At 39.1% G+C, this 17,914-nt stretch overlaps 1 protein-coding gene across 1 annotated transcript in view; it reads right to left on the bottom strand.

Annotated features, from left to right (window-relative positions):
• Positions 1–17,914, bottom strand: part of RAB11B (RAB11B, member RAS oncogene family) — a 35,734-nt gene that overhangs the window by 11,306 nt on the left and 6,514 nt on the right. The window contains exon 2 of the mRNA XM_074205032.1: positions 9,260–9,455. Coding sequence (XP_074061133.1) covers positions 9,260–9,455 — 196 coding nt within the window. The remainder of the gene's footprint in view (positions 1–9,259; positions 9,456–17,914) is intronic.

Genomic DNA, 17,914 nt, shown 5'->3' with positions numbered 1-17,914 from the left:
TAACAACTGACCCTGCTGACCATGTCCTCTTCCTCTGAGTTTTTGAGACTGTGCTTTCCTGGTTCTCTTTTTACCAGACAAGACCTTTCCTTCTCAGCCTCCTGTGATTAGCATCCCACCCTCAAGATGTGATTAAACTTCAGGACCCAATCCTAGGCCCTCATTTCATCCCTGAGTATATAGTCTGTGTTCTCATCAGTTTCCAAGGGTTAAATTATCTTCTTCATGCAGATGACTGTAAAAATCTATGCATTCAGTCTTTTTTTCTTTTCTTTTCAAAAAATATTTTATTTTTCCAACTATATGCAATGATAGTTTTCAACCATCATTTTTTTGCAAGGTTTTAAATTTCACATTTTCTCCCTCTCTCCTTTTTCTCACTTCTCTTCCTGACAGAAAGTAATCTAATATAGGTTATATATGTATAATTATGTTAAACATAAATCCAAATGTTTCCAGTCTTCATCTTACTCCCAAGCTGCAATCATGTATCACTACTTGCTGACCTGCCAAACACATCTATTTGTATATCCCAAAGGAAACTCAAATTCAACTGTTTCTAAATAGAAACTTGTGAACTTTTCCTAAGAACTAACCCACTTCCTAATTTCTCTGTTTTTAAGGATAGCAACACTACCCTCCCTGTCACTTGGGTTCACAAACTGAAATTCTTCATTTTCCCTCATTCACCATCTTTAAGCAGCTACCAAATGCTGTTATCTCTCATATCTGCCCCACCTCTTCACTCACATAGCCATCAGTCCATTTTTAACCATCATTACCTGTCACATGATCATAGTCATAGCAATTGCTTCATAAATGGTCCCTGCCTCTAGTCTCCCTCACTTCTCCAATCCTTCCTCCATACAAACTATCAAATTAGGATACCTAAAACACAGATGGACCACGTCACTGCCTTGCATCTGAACACCTTTCCAACCTGGCTCTAACCTAGCTTTTTTTTTTTTGTCACATTACTCCTCCTCCTTGTACACATTATCATACATCAATTTCTGACCAATTTTCTATTTCTTATATATATATATATATAAACTTCTATCTCCCACCTCCATGTTTTTGCACAGTTTATTCCCCTATTTGAAATTCACTCTCCTTTTTTGTCTTGTAGAATCCCTAACTTTTTTTTTTGGCACAGCAATGGGGTTAAGTGGCTTGCCCAAGGCCACACAGCTAGGTAATTATTAAGTGTCTGAGTTCACATTTGAACTCAGGTCCTCCTGACTTCAGGGCTGGTACTCTATCTACTGTGCCACCGAGCTGTGTTCCTAACTTCTTTCAAAGCAAATTCAGTCCTATATGAGTCCTATATGAGGCCTTTTCTAAACTAGATTAGTGTTCTCCCATCTGGTATATCTTTATCCCTTTTCCCTGACATCTCAAATTCCCTGACTCATATTATCAGCCAACCCTTGATAAGGAAGTTCCTGGACCCATATACTCAGTCTATGGGAAATCACAGCTCTCAAGGTCAATGAGGAATTCTCACTACATCCCCCAAGTCCCACCTACCAAACCTCACAAGGCTCTTCAGTTTTCATCTACAGCCAAGTAAAAGAATGGACTCCTCCTAAACTATGGAACTGGTATTTAGATATGAACATCACCGAAGCTCAAGCGGCAATGTGGCTCTGTATTGCCAACAGTAATATTGCACTGCAGAATAGAAAGAAGGTTGGCTTAGGGGTCCTCAAAGTCTGTTTCCTAATCCCAGTTTGATCCATATTTTATTAGTCATATGATCTTTTCTAAGCCTCAAGTGTCCACGTCTATAAATTAGGAAAAATATTATCTGTTGGATCTATGTCTTAAGTGTCATTAGAATCATATGAAAGTGCTTTGTAACTCTTAAAACTATTCAGATGTTTGGCAATCATGATAATTATGGTAATAAGTCAAACTAAGAATGTTGCTATAACTGACTTGCCTGCATTCTGAAAAGGAAGGAACTTCAAGGATATCAGGTTAAAGTTTTTAGAGGCAGAAGTATTAAGAATTGGGCCCTCCAAAATTGGAAACTGAGGGGATGTCCATCAACTAAGGAATGGTTGAACAAACTGTGGTATACATATATGATGGAATACTATATTCTATAAGAAATCATGAGGGAAGGGATTTCAGAAAAGCCTGGAAAGACTTGCATGAATAATGCTGAGTGTGATGATCAGAACCAGAACATTATACACACTGACAACAACATGGGGTGATGATCAATCATGATGAACTTATTCATTTCAACAGAACAAGAATCAAAGACAATTTTAAGAGACTTGTGATAGAAATTATCATCCATATCCAGAGAAGGTACTGTGAAGTTTAAATGAAGTGCAAAGCTAATTATCTTCAATTTTTAAAAGCTGTCTTATGTCATTTTGTTCTAATGATTTCTTTCTTCCTTTTGGATCAGATTCTTCCCTCACAACACATTCAACACTGATCTATGTTTAGCATGCTTACAAATATAAAGCCTATATCAGATTGCTTTCGGTCAGGGGGAAGGAAGAAGAGAAGGGAGGGAAGAAGAAAAATTGTAAAACTCAAAACTTTGCAAAAAAAGGATTGGTAAAAACTACCATTGTATGCAATTGGAGAAACAAAAATATATTTATATTAAAAAAAAGAATTTGGCCCTCATACAGGACAGATATTAAAAGATGGGGTTTAGATTTTCATTTATGGTGACCTCCTCCACCCACGTCCATCTAATAATCAGATACTAATAAGGGTATTAACTAGGTTTACAAGTTAAAGGGAAAAAAAACAAGAAGTTATTTAATCTTAGAAAGACTGTTGCAAGCTTGGGAAGGTTCAGTTATTTGCGGGGTCACCAAAAGAAAAGAGAGAAGGAAAATTGCAACTAGGTCTGCTGTCAGAAAAATTTCAATGAAGAAGTATGCCAAAGATGTTATGTATATGTACAAATTATGATCTATAGATTATAAAGTAGCAAAATATTCTGGGGGCAGGACACTCATTAGTTCTTCTAGCTAATAGACAATAAGCTGATGCATTTTCAGACTCATCTACTGAATTTTATCCACATCTCAGAGGGAGATACTTGAATAATGGTAAAGGAAACGCTATAGTTTAGGCCTAAGTGCAGTGTTGACCTTTGTTCAATACCAATGAACTAGAGGCAGAGGTATTAAGGCCTGAGTCTTCCCCATGTCCTCAATAGGACTGAATTTTTAAAGATGAAATCTGAAATTTTTTAACTTCTTTACCAAGGAAGTGATCCTTTGACAGCAAGTGCTTGTTCAAAAAAGAAAGAAACAGGGTGCACAGCCAGGGGCATTAGTTTCTTACTATTATCACTGATTCTTTTCTATCTAAATTCTTTCACAATATTTTGCTTAAAATTGACCTGATTTATCTTGTTGAAGTTAAGATTCAATCAAGAGTTTCCCCTTCTTTTAAAAAGGGACCAAGATTTCTCCAGTTCAGCAAGAACATTATAGCCCTCAGTAGATAGGGCTTCCCAACTACCTGTTTACTAAGGCCCAATCTTCACTCAAGGAGCATTAGCAAAGGGTCCTTTATTGCAGAAGAGCAGATGTCCAAACAAGAATTGGAAAAGATCTTTAAAAACCACTATCTTATTCTGATCTTGTTATCTCTTCTACTTTATGTTTCTTCTTTAAGGATATGATTTCTCTCTCATCACACTCAATTTGGATCAATGTAGAACATGGAAACAAAGTAAAGACTGACAAATTGCTTTCTGTGGGGAGTGGGTGGGGGGAGGGAAGTAAGATTGGGACAAAAATTGTGAAACTCAAATAAAATCTTTAATTAAAAAAAGTATTTTAATAACTACATTTTGGGGAGGCTAGGTGATGCAATTGATAGAGCACCGGCCCTGGAGTCAGGAGTACAATTACCTAGCTGTGTGGCCTTGGGCAAGCCACTTAACCCCATTGCCTTGCAAAAACTAAAAAAAAAAACAAAAACCCAAAAACAAAAAACTGCATTTCACTATTAAAAAAGATCTTTACAGTCTGGAATGGGCAGAATGAATCTAGATAATGAATTATAATGATATTAAATGTGGAGTGAGAAGTGTGACCAAACAATAGATCATATAAAAGAACTAGCAGTTTTATTGGACTGTACATTCAATTTGAGCCAAAAGTGCTGGGTTTGTTAGCAAAAACAGAAGTGGTCTTAGGCTGAATTAAAAGATTTATAGTATTCAAATCAAAGAAGATAACAGTTCTACTATACTCCATAAATATCCCCCATAAGATATAAAACAGAACCTAAAGAGAGAAGAGTAACCAGGCTGAGGAAGGAACACCATTATAGGGAGATTAAAGAAGATTGGGAGGCAAATGCACAATTATCTTCAGGGGACTATCATGGGCAAAGTGGTGGTTCTTGTCCTTTGTTATTGGAGGAGACCAAAATGACATCACTATGTTTGAGACAAATGATTGTGTCCAACTGTGGTTGATCAGATCAGTACAAGCTTGAAATGCTCTACCACAGGTCAGGCACAGATAGTCCATGTGACTACCTGGGGAGAACTGCTTCAACTCTGCCCTTCTCAAAGAGCATGGCACCCTCTCTGATGAGGGCACATCATGATGGGTAGTCCTGTGCCAGTGTCTCCCATTATGCACAATCAGTTCCAAAGTTCTTGAGAGACCTTCAGGGTGCCCAGTATTGCTTCTTCTGACCTCACTTGCCTTGTGTGAGTTCTCCATGAAATAGTCTTTTGGTAAGTGTACATCTGGCATTCTAACAACATGACCAGCCCACTGTAGTTGTACTCTCTGTAGTGATGTTGGAATACTTAGGTAGTTTAGCACAAGAAAGAACCTTAGAAGGGACAGCTAGGTGGCGTAGTGGATAAAGCACCAGCCCTGGAGTCAGGAGTACCTGGGTTCAAATCCGGTCTCAGACACTTAATAATTACCTAGCTGTGTGGCCTTGGGCAAGCCACTTAACCCCATTTGCCTTGCAAAAAAAAACCTAAAAAAAAAAAAAAGAAAGAACCTTAGTGTCTGGTATCTTTTCCTGTCAGGTGATCTTCAGACTCTTTCTAGGACAATTTAAATGGAAGGGATTCAGTTTCCTGGCATGGCACTGTCCAGGTTTCACAGATAAACAGTAATGAGGTCAGCACAATGGCTTTGTAGACCTTCAGTTTGGTGTTCAGTCTACCTCTTCTCTCCCACACTTTTTTTTTGGAGCCTCGTAAATATTGAGCTACTGGCAATGCATGTGTCAACCTCATTGTCAACATATACCTCCCTGGAAAGGACACTGCCAAGGTAAGTGAACTTACTCCAAAACTGGATGGTGTGGTGCCAGCTGGGTTTTCTTGGTGTTAATTGTTAGACCAAAATTAGCAGCATGGAATCAATCTATACTCTGTTGCATCTCAGTTTCAGAGCCTGCACTGAGTGCACAATCATCTACAAACAGAATAGCATGCAACAACACTCCCTCCACTTTGGTCTTGGCTTGTTGCCTTTTCAAGTTGAAGAATTTACCATCAGTGCAGTAGTTGACCTTGAGGCCATGTTCATCCTGAGTGAAGGTGTTTGATAACATGACTGAGAACATCATGCTAAAAAGTATGGGAGCAAAGACACAGCCTTGTTTCACTCAATGCCACAATGAAACTGACATACAATACTGATGAACTTCTCTGGGTAGCCAAATTTTGACATAATATTCCATAAACACTCATGACTGCCCATATCAAAGGCCTTGGTCAGATCTACAAATGTTGTAGACAGATCCCTCTTCTGTTCCTGGCATTTTTCCTGGAGTTGTTGGGCAGCAAACAAGTCAACTGTTCTTCAACCCTTTCTGAAGTCACACTGGCTCTCAGGGAAGCAAACATCTTCCAGGTGAAGGATCAGCCTTTAAGAAGGACTCTGGCAAGAATTCTTACCAGCAAAGACTAATACAGAAATACCCCTGTGACTGTTACAGGCCAATCCATTCCCTTTACCTTTACAGAGATGAACAATGGCAGTATCCTCAAATTCTTGGGGGATAACTTCTTCATGCCACATAATCTGGAAAACTTTATACACAACTTTTGGATGAGCAAAATGCGATCACTGATGGATGTAGGGGAGTAAGGCAGAGTTAATATGGGGAGACAGACTTCAGTTTAATATGAAGAAACACTTTCCAACAATGAAAACTGGTCTGAATGGAACAGATGCCTTTTAAGGTCCTACTACAAGTACACCAGCAGAGAGACTAGACCTGTCAGGAATGCTGTAGATAGGATCCTCAGGGACCTCTGACCCTTTTGAAATGGGACCAAAAGTAAGAGAATCCATTCTTCTTACTTTTTACCAAAAGTAAGCCAGGTGTGATTATAAAAAAGTAAAGGAATCCAATAGCACTCAGAAAACAGGGAGAAGTGGGACCCATTTTTTTTTAGGTTTTTGCAAGGCAAATGGGGTTAAGTGGTTTGCCCAAGGCCACACAGCTAGGTAATTATTAAGTGTCTGAGTATGGATTTGAACCCAGGGACTCCTGACTCCAGGGCTAGTGCTTTACCCACTGCGCCACCTAGCTGTCCCTGACCCAATTTCTTTCAATCATTAATTAGTAAACAGAAAAAGGCAGAAACCCATCCCAAGTCTACCTATCCAGGATGCTGAGGAAGCAATTCTCAACATGTGGGAGGCAGAATGAGATGACCTCTAAGGTTGTTACCAGCTCTGAGAACCTATTATCTCTGCTCCCTCTTCTACATTCTTCTAATGGTCTGTACACCATTCATATAGTACTTGGATAACATTCTGCCTCACAATGTCACTAGCAAGTAGAGATCTTTCCTCCCTTTCGAGATGTTATAATATAAATGCCTTGCTGCTAAATGGCACACCGCACCTCATGTGACCCCTCATAGCCATGAAAATTTCTACTGAAGTCCCTTCATACCAGAGTGTAACATACTGGGTTCAAAGGATATGTCCAGAAAAACCAAGTTCTGGCAGTTCCAACCAAGTTGAGAGCAACTTAAGAGCTTTGTTCTCTGTGTTCATTGTCTGAGAAGCAGCCTCAACAAAGTCAATTAAACATGTACTAAGTGGGAAGGGAAAAGTGGAGAAATGAATGTATACAAATGATTATACTCCAAAGCAGATAATAAAAAAGTGCATAAAGGCTACACACAAATTGCCTATGAAGATGACCTCAGGGTATTCTGCTTATCTACGAGAGATTTCATCCACTTGGTTCCAGTCCACAGAAGTATTTTTTTTTTGTTTTTACAAGGTAATGAGGTTAAAGTGACTTGCTCAAGGTCACATAGCTAGGTAATTATTAAGTGTCTGAGGTCACATTTGAACTCAGATACTCCTGACTCCAGGGCCAGTGCCTTATCCACTGTGCCACCTAGCTGCCCCATAAATGTATTTTTTTAATCTGGAGAAATGCAAATTAGAATTGTGTGGTTTAACTAAGCATACTGGGGAAGATATTATTGTTTTGAGTGAATAAAAACAATTTCTGTAGTTTATTTCATTCTAAATAAAATGTGAAGTTAAAAAAAAGATCTTCGGGGTGGCTAGGTGGCACAGTGGATAGAGCACAGGCCCTGGAGTCAGGAGTACCTGAGTTCAAATGTGACCTCAGACACTTAATAATTACCTAGCTATGTGGCCTTGGGCAAGCCACTTAACCCCGTTTGCCTTGCAAAATCCTAAAAAACCCCACAAAAACAAAAACAAACAAAAAAAGATCTTCATTCTGTTATCTTTGTAATTAGTTATGGTCGTTCAATCGTAAATTTAGTTGTTTGTCATCTGTGTCTTCATCCATGTAACTGATAAAACAAAGACTAATATCAAGTATCATATTCTATGTCAGTAGTCATCAACTGAGACTTCCCTCCAGGCTGATGTCAATCCAATCATTCATATCCACCTCATATTTTCTCCCTTTGACCATAAGAATTTTTTGAGGAGCACTGTCAGATGCTGAAACCTCTTTGCTAGAAAAAGGTGAAAGCAACCAAGAAGCCAGACAGTTATATACTTCCTTCTCTTTGGAAGATATTGGTCACTCTTTTGCCTACCCCATTTAGATTCAATAACCCTCACTAACTGTGGCTTTCTTGAGTTCACACCTTGAGTTCCACTCCCTAAAACACGACATTATCAAAGATAGCCAATAAATCCTGTTGCTGAGCATTTGTTATCTATTGACCTCATCTGTAACAAAGGGGAAGACCCAGCTAAAACCTAACAGAAAGATACACTGACCTCCTAAAAGGAAGGTATTTTACTTGAGACATCACTTCTGGGCTGTCCAGTCAGTAGACTGTAGGAACTACAGGAGGGATAGCAACTACTGAATGTCAGTCAACTTGTTGACTCCCTGAAAAGAAGTGTAACTATTTTAGAAAACAAAAGGGGACTTACATTTAAGATTCACTGGCTGGAAAAATCTCAAATTCAGTAAAACTTCAGTATTTTGAGTTGTGGAATTTTCTGGGACACCAGCTAAATTTTGCTTCTATTTCCCGTTTCCCGTCTTCACTGGCTCTGTGATCTCTTGGCTATGGGTACTCCCTTTGCTTGTACAGACTGTGACCCTTTATGTCTTCCCAGTCCACACAGTTCTTACCCAAGTCCTCCACAAGGAATCTGCCCCATGTACTGGAGGTCTTCCCTTTCAACATTTCAGAGATAACAGTGGATTGCCTAGACTGTGATCTGCTATTCCTCAGGTTCTCTACACTATCACCTTCTTTTCCAGTCATACACATTCTTGAGTATGTCTAATTATGTAAACAACATATATATTTGGCTACTTAAAGATTAACATCAATATGAGGCAACCTAGAGTATTTAGATTCCTATAAAACAAATCTGTATACAAACACTGTTGGAAAATACAAAATGAACTAATTATAAATGACTAGATAAAAACCATTTGGTAGTGTCTCCAGTGTCCCTGTGACTTTGAAAAGATGATAGCAATAATTCTTCCCTACTAGTTTTCTCCTCATGCTCTCCGAGGAGAGCAAAGAAGCTCTTCCAGGGGTCTCTATGGAAATGTTATTTTGGTGGATCACCTTAACCAGCTGGCTGGAGGGAGCCCTTGGGCAGACAGAGCCTACAGAAATGCAAAGGCATCTTCCTTGTCAGATCCAAATCTGCTTCCACTGGGGAAGAAACACTTTTGGAGAAACTTTCTAGGCTAAGGAAGGAAATGTAGCTCAATGTAATAGCATTTTTTTGTCTGAACAAGCTGGACTTACGCTGATGTGATTGCACGGTACCGCTCCTGACCAGCTGTGTCCCAGATCTGAGCTTTAATAGTCTTCCCATCCACCTGGATGCTCCTGGTAGCAAACTCCACACCGATGGTACTCTTACTCTCCAAATTGAATTCGTTTCGAGTGAATCGTGAAAGGAGGTTGCTCTTCCCCACCCCAGAGTCACCAATCAGCACAACTGAAAAAGGAATAGAATATTTTGTAAATTTAGAATCATTTTAGGCCTCAGTCCCTGTCTCTAAGGAGATGGTTCTTTCCATCAATCTCTATAGACTCTATTTTAAAAAAAGTAACCAAGGATTTAACCAGTCGTATTCCCATTGTCACCTAGGACTATCTCAACGAGGGACAAGGGAAGCAAAACTCTTTCTCTCTGTCCATGGACTTCTAAGATTTAATACCACCAGCCCAAGATACCTCAGGGGCATTTTGTGAGTAGACTTAAACAATTGATAGATGAGAGGGGATGGTAACATTCTAAAATAGAACTCTCCTGAACAAGGGGAGCTGAGCTTCTTGCTTTGCTAATTTACTGTGTGATCAACTCTAGTCAAATTTCTTCCCTTTCCTAGGTTTATTTCCTAACCTGTAAATATGAGGTGATAGGACTAGGGAGATATTCTCTAGCTAGGACATTTTCTATTCTAAAGGTGTGGGGGATAATGTAGGTAAAGTATAAAAAGAGTTATAATGTATCTATGCTGCCTCCTGAGATTTTTTTTTTTTAGGTTTTTGTAAGGCAAACGGAGTTAAGTGGCTTGCCCAAGGCCACACAGCTAGGTCATTATTAAGTGTCTGAGACGGGATTTGAACCCAGGTACTCCTGACTCCAGGGCTGGTGCTTTATCCACTACGCCACCTAGCCGTCCCTGCCTCCTGAGATTTTTGAACACAAATGCTCTAGAAAAGATTTTTTTTCCTTTAACTAAGACTTCCAGACTGCTATTCCTCTTAGATCTACAAAGCCCGCCCCCATTCTTGAGTCATCATAGATATCCCTTCCCTTCCACTCACTCCTACCTTCAATAGATTCACTTCTAAGAATAAAAATCATCCCAAGCAGGTTCTTGAGTGAATCATTATAACAGGCAACATCTGGAATGTTTCTGAGGACCAGACAAATGAGTAAAATTCCAGGTCTTCTCTGGACAGGTTAGCTTTTACTTATCCACTTTCAGAGAATAAAAATCTCTCCATGGCAGAAACAGATAGTGACAATGAAAAACTGACCTAGTATCAAAGTTTTAGAGCCAGAAATATGTACAGGCAGAAATATACATACAAAAATACATATATATACATATATATGCACACACACACACACACACACACACACACACACATTTCAACTCCTGATTTTAAAAAATGAGAAAACTGAGGCCCTGAAAAGGGAAGGAACTTGTTCATAGTCACAAGGTCATTGGCAACACCCAGGCTGGGGCCCCAATCCAGGGTCCTTATGCAGTGAAATGATCCCCTAGCATCAAACTGGTTCTTAAGGTTCACGATTGTATTACACCAATTTGTGGAATGGAGAGGAAATGAACTGATTTTTAATCAGTTTTTTTACAACAGAAATTCTGGGAATTATAAAATTCTCCCTCGCTCATACTTTCTGCAAATAACTAGCCTAAAAGTCCCAAGGAATTGGAGGGAGAGATCTAAGCCACCACCCTTATCAAACTGTCCTTTCTTAGAGCCTTTAACATCTAGCTTTTATAGATCAAGGATTCAAGGGGGGAGGAGGGAGTTCAGTTTCCCTGGCAAAGGCATCTCAGAAATTGTGGTACTACCTCTATTCTTTCTGAAGAGCCTTGGGCAGAAGTCTGGAATGCTATCAAACTCTAATCTCCCAGAATCTTCAGATAAGACCACCTTCTTTATCAGTAAATTAAATGTGAAAGACATAGCACTAATGAACTTTACAAAGAAATCATCATTCTTCCCACTCTAGTCTCATCTCTTGCTGCCCTAGAATAGTTAGACCACTAGGTAAAAATAATTTCAATATAGCAGCTCAGTAGAGGAATGGATTAGAGAAAGAAAAAACTTTAGGCAAAACCAAGCATTTGTTAAATGTCCCAATATGTCAGGGACTGAGGTCAAATCATTTACAAATATCTCATTTGAGCCTCACAACCATCCTGCTCTTATCCCTATTTTTACAGTTGAGGAAAGTGAGGCAAAGAAGGTTATACAATTTGTCAAGGGTCACAGAGCCAGGCAGTGGACTAAGTGCATAGAAGAAAAAATACAAGGAAGAGGAAACAAGCTGTCCTTAAGGAGCTTACATTCTAATGGGGGAAGGCAACAGAAAAAAAGGAAGCTGAAAAAAAATGAGTCCAATCTAGAAAGGAATGATGATAGGGGCTGCTGAGAACGGAGGCTCAGGAGGAACCATTCAAACCCAGAGACAGGCCAAAGTTCAGAGGGTATTTCCAGTGTGAAAAATTGAAGGGTGAAGTGAACTTGAGGGTGAAGAGCTTTCTAAGGCACTGCATAGTATTCATGTATTATTATCCCCATTTTATGGAGCATAGAGCACTAGACCTGGAATAGGAAGACTCAGACAGCTATGTGACCCTGGGTAAGTCACTTACCTTTCTCAGATTCACTTTCCTCATTTGTAAAGTGAGGATAACAATAGCAACTACCTGCCATAGTCATTGAGAGAATCAAATGAGATAGTGAGGTGTTTTGCAAATCTCAAAGTGCAATATCAATGCTATCTGAAGCTATTATTCATGTTGTTGAAGTTCCTCGACCAAGACCACACAGTTAAAAAGATAGTTGAGACTCAAACTATTATTCTTAAATATACTGCTTAAAATCACCAAGTTTAATGTCTTTAAGCCTCTATTTCTCATCAAAAATTCGTTTCTCAGCCTCCAGCTAAGAGTTAAAAATCTGAATGTTGTCTCATGTATAAAAATGCCAATCTGCCATGTCAAGATGCTCTTCTACATCTCAATGTTGACTTGGCCTGTGTCAATACTGCCTTGTCAGCTTGGTAATAAGCACCAATAAATTTCTTCACCTGGGTCAACAAATCACAATACACATCTTGGATGAGGAAAAGGAAATCCTGTTTGTCTGTAAACATTCCCTCTCCAGTCTAAGTGGGGTTCTTAAACAACTAGAATTTGAAGCAAATATTATAATTTATGAGAGGATCATAATGTAGAACTAAGTCATCTATATGAAATCTCATTAGCTGCTTAACTCAGTTCTATGATTCATTGTCCATTCTACATAAAAATGCCCCCAAAACTTTGTATCTGGGTTGATATCTATAATGTCATCCATCCATAGGTTTCTAGGTAATATCTTAGAGAATAACACATCATGGATAAACTAACATTTTTGCTATTTCATTTTTAATCTAAAATAATTAAGGTTAACAACTCATTCATGCATGCTTAAAATATTGAAGTCATCTTTGGTGTTTGACTGTCCCCCCCATATTCCATCTGTCACAAAATCTCTTCAATTCTATCTTCAATGGTTCTTTCCAAACTGTCATCTTTCTGTTTCCACTTGCAGTCACCCTAGTTAGTCCCTCATTATCTCATTCTTCAGCCATTGCAATAAATCCTCATGGGTCTCTCTGCCTCTAGTGTATCCTGCCAGGGTAATTTTCCTAATACAAAGTCTCACCATAATGGGGCTATTGCCCCACTGCCTCCTGACTAAAGTCCAAGCATCTTTGCCTGGCCTTCTGCAATCTGACTCCAGGCAACACTCCCAGCTTCACCTCATGCTATTTGCCTTCACACACTCTACATTAAAGCCAAATCAGACTCTTCCACTGTACCAGCCAACATCCTATTAAAATGCATATCCTTCAAGGCTCAGCTGAGCTGTTATCTCTTCTACAAAGTATTTCCCCCATCCTCTATACCTAGCCAGAAAGGTTCTTTCCTTCCTAGAATTTCTCACTATATTTTCTTTGTCTATGCTTTCATGCAATTATCCATCACTTTCAAATATCTATTATAGCAATAATATTGGATTAAATGTCTCAGGTACATTATCAAATTTGATGCTTATAATATCCCAGTAAAATTGATGGAAGTACAGATATTAACAAACATAAGTACCCACTTATACACATCAAAATCCTAAGTTCACAAAGCCCTAATGAAAAGTTCAACAAAAGTACCAACTAAATCCTTGGGAAAAGTCCTGACCTGGAGCAATCCAAGTTACAGTAGAATGTTATGCAGACACTGGCTTAGGGGACTGGAGGCCCAATCAGTAGAAAAATGGAATTCATCTGCAATAGATTAATTTTGCAATGATGGGAATATGCCCTTAGAAATTCTACATTCCTCACAGAAGGTAATCCTTGTGGTCAAACCAACAACAGAAACTAGACTAAGTATTCCCAATCACTGAATAGCTTTGAGCTAATTGACTCTAGTTATTAGGTTTTTATATGATGAGATTAACAAAGGAATTTATATAATAAACCTATGGGTTACCTATGGCCATCATTACAGTGATAGTTTTCTAAATGATACATACACATGTTCATAGGAATTCTCTTTATAAATCCTATTGTTTTCTGACTCATCTAAAAAAAGGTTTAATTTGCTCAAATACTTGGGGAGAGAGGTTAATCAGTTTTCTGGTGAATTCTCAGCTAAGAGTTCATCAGAAAGCCTTTTAAAGTTCAATATTTTTTTTCAATTTTTTCAAATTTTATTTAAGTCTTTCTAAATGGTCTGAATCTCTCTTCTGGTCATAGTCACGCCAAGATACTAAAGTGAACTATAGTTATGATGTCAAGGCAAGTCCATGGGATTTTTAGCTAGAAATCAGTGGAGTTAGTGTTAACTCTGCTCTATGTTAGTGGTGTGGTGTTAGACAAATCACTTCATATTTCTAAGCTACAGTTCATCTCTAAAATGGAAATAATTCTTGCCCTACCCACCTCCTGGTGAGAGTCAAATGAATCTATGTAAATTGTTTAGTAAAAGACTGAGTAAATGTTACTGTTATTAGATGCCTTTGATGACTTGAGATTTTAAAGTGCAAGAAATCATCATTCTGGTCAGATATAAAGGTTCTGGTTACTGGGCTGTATCTCACTGATTCCAGGATGTAACTGCTAGAAGTTGCTTTTCTGATCAAATCTGTCTTAGTAACTGTTTTCTTAGGAAAAGTTACTTTCTCCTAAAAGTATGAAGATAAGGAGAAAAAATCCAGTGACTCAAGGCTGTATTGAGTAACAAAGGCCTTTTAGAAAAAACAAAATGTAGCAACCTTCTCAGAATGTGTCCTTCTGAGGCCACAAAGTACTCTGGGAAGGGAAGGGGGAGAATCATCCTTGTCACTGATCTAGGACAAGTCCCTTACTTCTTCTGCACCTTGGTTTCCTCATTTATGACATGAAGAGGTTAGTCTAGATGATAGTTGAAGATCTCTCAGTCTGACAGCCTCTAATACCATGCTGTCTCTGTCTTTCTCCAGGACACAGAAGGTCACTCTCATATTTCCTGTCTTTCAATAAACCCTAGGGGTTATCTTCACATAACTGAGGCACAGATTTCCCTTTCTATTTAACACCATAGTTAGAAGTCATTCCCTCCTTCCTGTTTTGGTCCTAATTTCTATTTTTCCAGCCTAACCCATTCTGTTTTTAAAGGAAAAAAATTCAGGGGGCACTCAGTCATCTGGAAAGCTAGAGGAAACATAGGCATAATTACATACAGTATACACTACTCATAATACAGAACCAACAGAAAAAGGAAAAGTTTTGAAATTTGGGTCTGGGAGACAATGCAATGGGGTCATTTCAAGGATAAATGAACTGAAAACATCATTTCAGAAAAATGGAAGCTAAATTTTTTTTTAAAAAACCCACAAAGGGGGGGAACAGCTTGATGAAGTAGTGAATAGAGCACCTGTCCTGGAGTCAGGAGGACCTGAGTTCAAATCCGACCTTTGACACTTAATAATTACCTAGCTGTGTGACCTTGGACAAGTCACTATACTCCACTGCCTTACAAAAAAAACAAAAAAAACCCCACAAAATGGGAATTCAGCAGATGTCCTACATTTTCACTGCTGCTGATCATTAAAGAATTAGACCACAATGTATCCCAATTAACCAAGACAGAATTAGTTATAAGAATAGGTGATTTATATAGAAAGCTCTATGGTTCACAAGATTTTACAGACATTCTTTCATGATTCCATCAACAAGACCTTACTGAATTGATGGGCATGAGCCAATCTAGTTACTCTTACAGTTCTCTAGTTTGTGGTCTGCATTAAGTTTCTTGGTTTCCCTTGGTCTTTTCTCCTAAAAACAGAGAGAATACTCTATTTCTTCAAGCTCTTGGGAGAGTCAAATGAGGTAATCTATGTTTCCTGGTATTGTTAATAGGGTAAAGAGAGATTCAGGACATCCTGGGCTGGTGAGCACTGGGAGCTTTCCCCTACAGTTGTGAGGAGGGCAAACTGAGTTGAGAAGACCATGATTTGCACTAATTTATACTGACTGAACAGTATTTACACTATTTATGATTATAGGAACCAAAACATCCATGATCCCTTTTCTGGGAATTCCAAAGCAAGCTATACTCAAGATATGACTTGAAAGATAAGTGAATCTTGTATTCTGTCCTAAAAATTGAAGACCTCTCCTCCACTTCCCTACCTCCTCATAGTTCCTCCTGAGTCACCAGACAAGGGGAACAAAATGGAAACTGAGTCAACACCAGTGTCCACCAAATATTTTCAACTTTCTCTAGATACCTTGGGATACCCATTAACCTCAAGATAAGTCCAAGATTACCTACCAATTCCTTTTAATCAATCTATAAAATGAAATGGTTGACCCAGTTAAGGTCTTTCCCATTCAAAGAGGAGAGGTGGGGGGAAAGAGTGTCCCTGATCTTCATTTACCCTTCCCAGTTTTGTATCACTGCAGCTGCTTTAAGAACCTCTTCCAGATCTTTATCTGAAGCACTGAATGAAATGTTGAACGTGGCAGGGATGAGAACAGAAATCTGATCCTCCAATGGAACTACAAGGCTATCGTGTAAATTGCCAAATTTGATACCTAATACCTAAGTTTATTTCAATAGTCAGTGAAAGATCAAAGCTGCAAAAATGACAGGGTATGGCAATAAAGGTATTTTTCTGTTCCCTCCCTTCTCCTGCACAACCCTGAATTCCATGTCCTTGTGAACACATTTCTCCTCCCACATCTAGAGCATTCTCTCCTGTTAATTTGTCCCCACTCTGATATTTTTCTTGATCATATTGCCAAAGACTTCAGAAACCTTGAGGGCCCATCAATTTTGGAGTCCAGCTATAGTGGTAATTTGCAACTGAGTGATGAGAAGGAAGGCCTGGTACACAAGCCAGGTACAATGCTAAGACTAAAGCCTAGCCTTCTCTAATTATACACTTCTCAACTGTAAGACAAATAATTCCTTGTGTTGGGAAAATAATGCCCCATTAAGGCCTTGAGGACCACAACCTCTTTTCAAACAGATCTGAGGCTCCACTGGCCAGGAAACCAATCTGCTAAGTTTTAGGGTCATGTAGGCAATATTCTAGAGAGAAAAATATAACTCCCAATTATTCAGATGCCCAATATGCTCTACCAAAATTGGTCTAAGATGCCACATCTGGATAGATTCCTGTTAATCTGGGGCCACAGAACAAGCACTAGTCCAAAAACTGTTGAAAGAGCAATGAGACCTGGAATTGTTCTTTCTTCTCTCTCCTGGGTGTTTGGCTAAGTTAGGGTCCTGTGCAGCAATAACACACTGCCCAAGGAAAAAGAAACTGACCTGACATGGTTGCCCAATGTTCCAGGGGCAATGAAGAAACAGATATTCAAGAGCTTACAGAGTAAGTGGAAAGGTACTGTATGCTGAAGAAAAGTCAGACAAGCCCAGAGAAGCTGGGAATGTACAACAGTTTCCTTTTCCTCCAGAGGCTTTGTTTAGGACTCCTCAAAACCCACTTGCTTCAAAGAGCTTTTCCCATCCCTCCTCATCTCCTGTCTATGATATCTCTAATCTATCTTGTAGATATTTTGCATGTATGTGGTCATTTCCATGTTGTCTCTCCCATGTCTTCAAAGGACAATGATGTGTTTTCTTTTTTTTGTATCAGCAGTACTGAGTGGTACCTTTGGCAGCTGTCTAGACTCCAACCCTGCACTCACCAGGCCCCCATCACACTAATGAAAATGATCAACAAATGCTAAAGCCCTTTCTTAGCCTAAGGTCTGGCTCACAAGACATGATATAGAAATGTTAGTTGTTATTATCAGTAAACTGCCTTGACTAAGCTAGAGAGAAAGGGATGAGAAGATACGGCCACTTTCTAAGACTTTTAATCCTCATTTTAATGCTAGAAACTTCTCCTTTGCAGGGCTTTTTGAATAAATCCCCCCCCCCCCCCCCCCCCCCCCCGGCCCGGCAATGTTCTCTCCTCTGCTGCTTCAGAAGGTGACTGTGGGTTCTCACAAAGGTTATGCCAACAAAGCAGGACCATAGAAGGCTTCCTAACAGATGAGCCCAGGGCAGCAGAGATTTCTGTCACCTGAGGACTGCTTTCACCTGTGCACACAAAGGTCAGCACAAGTGAGCTGGTCAACAGGTAAGGAAA

This window comes from Macrotis lagotis, chromosome X (assembly GCF_037893015.1).
Source record: "Macrotis lagotis isolate mMagLag1 chromosome X, bilby.v1.9.chrom.fasta, whole genome shotgun sequence".
In the NCBI taxonomy this organism is placed as follows: Eukaryota; Metazoa; Chordata; class Mammalia; order Peramelemorphia; family Peramelidae; genus Macrotis; species Macrotis lagotis.
Note: the sequence above shows the minus strand (reverse complement) of the source record. Positions and strands in the feature narration are given on the sequence as shown.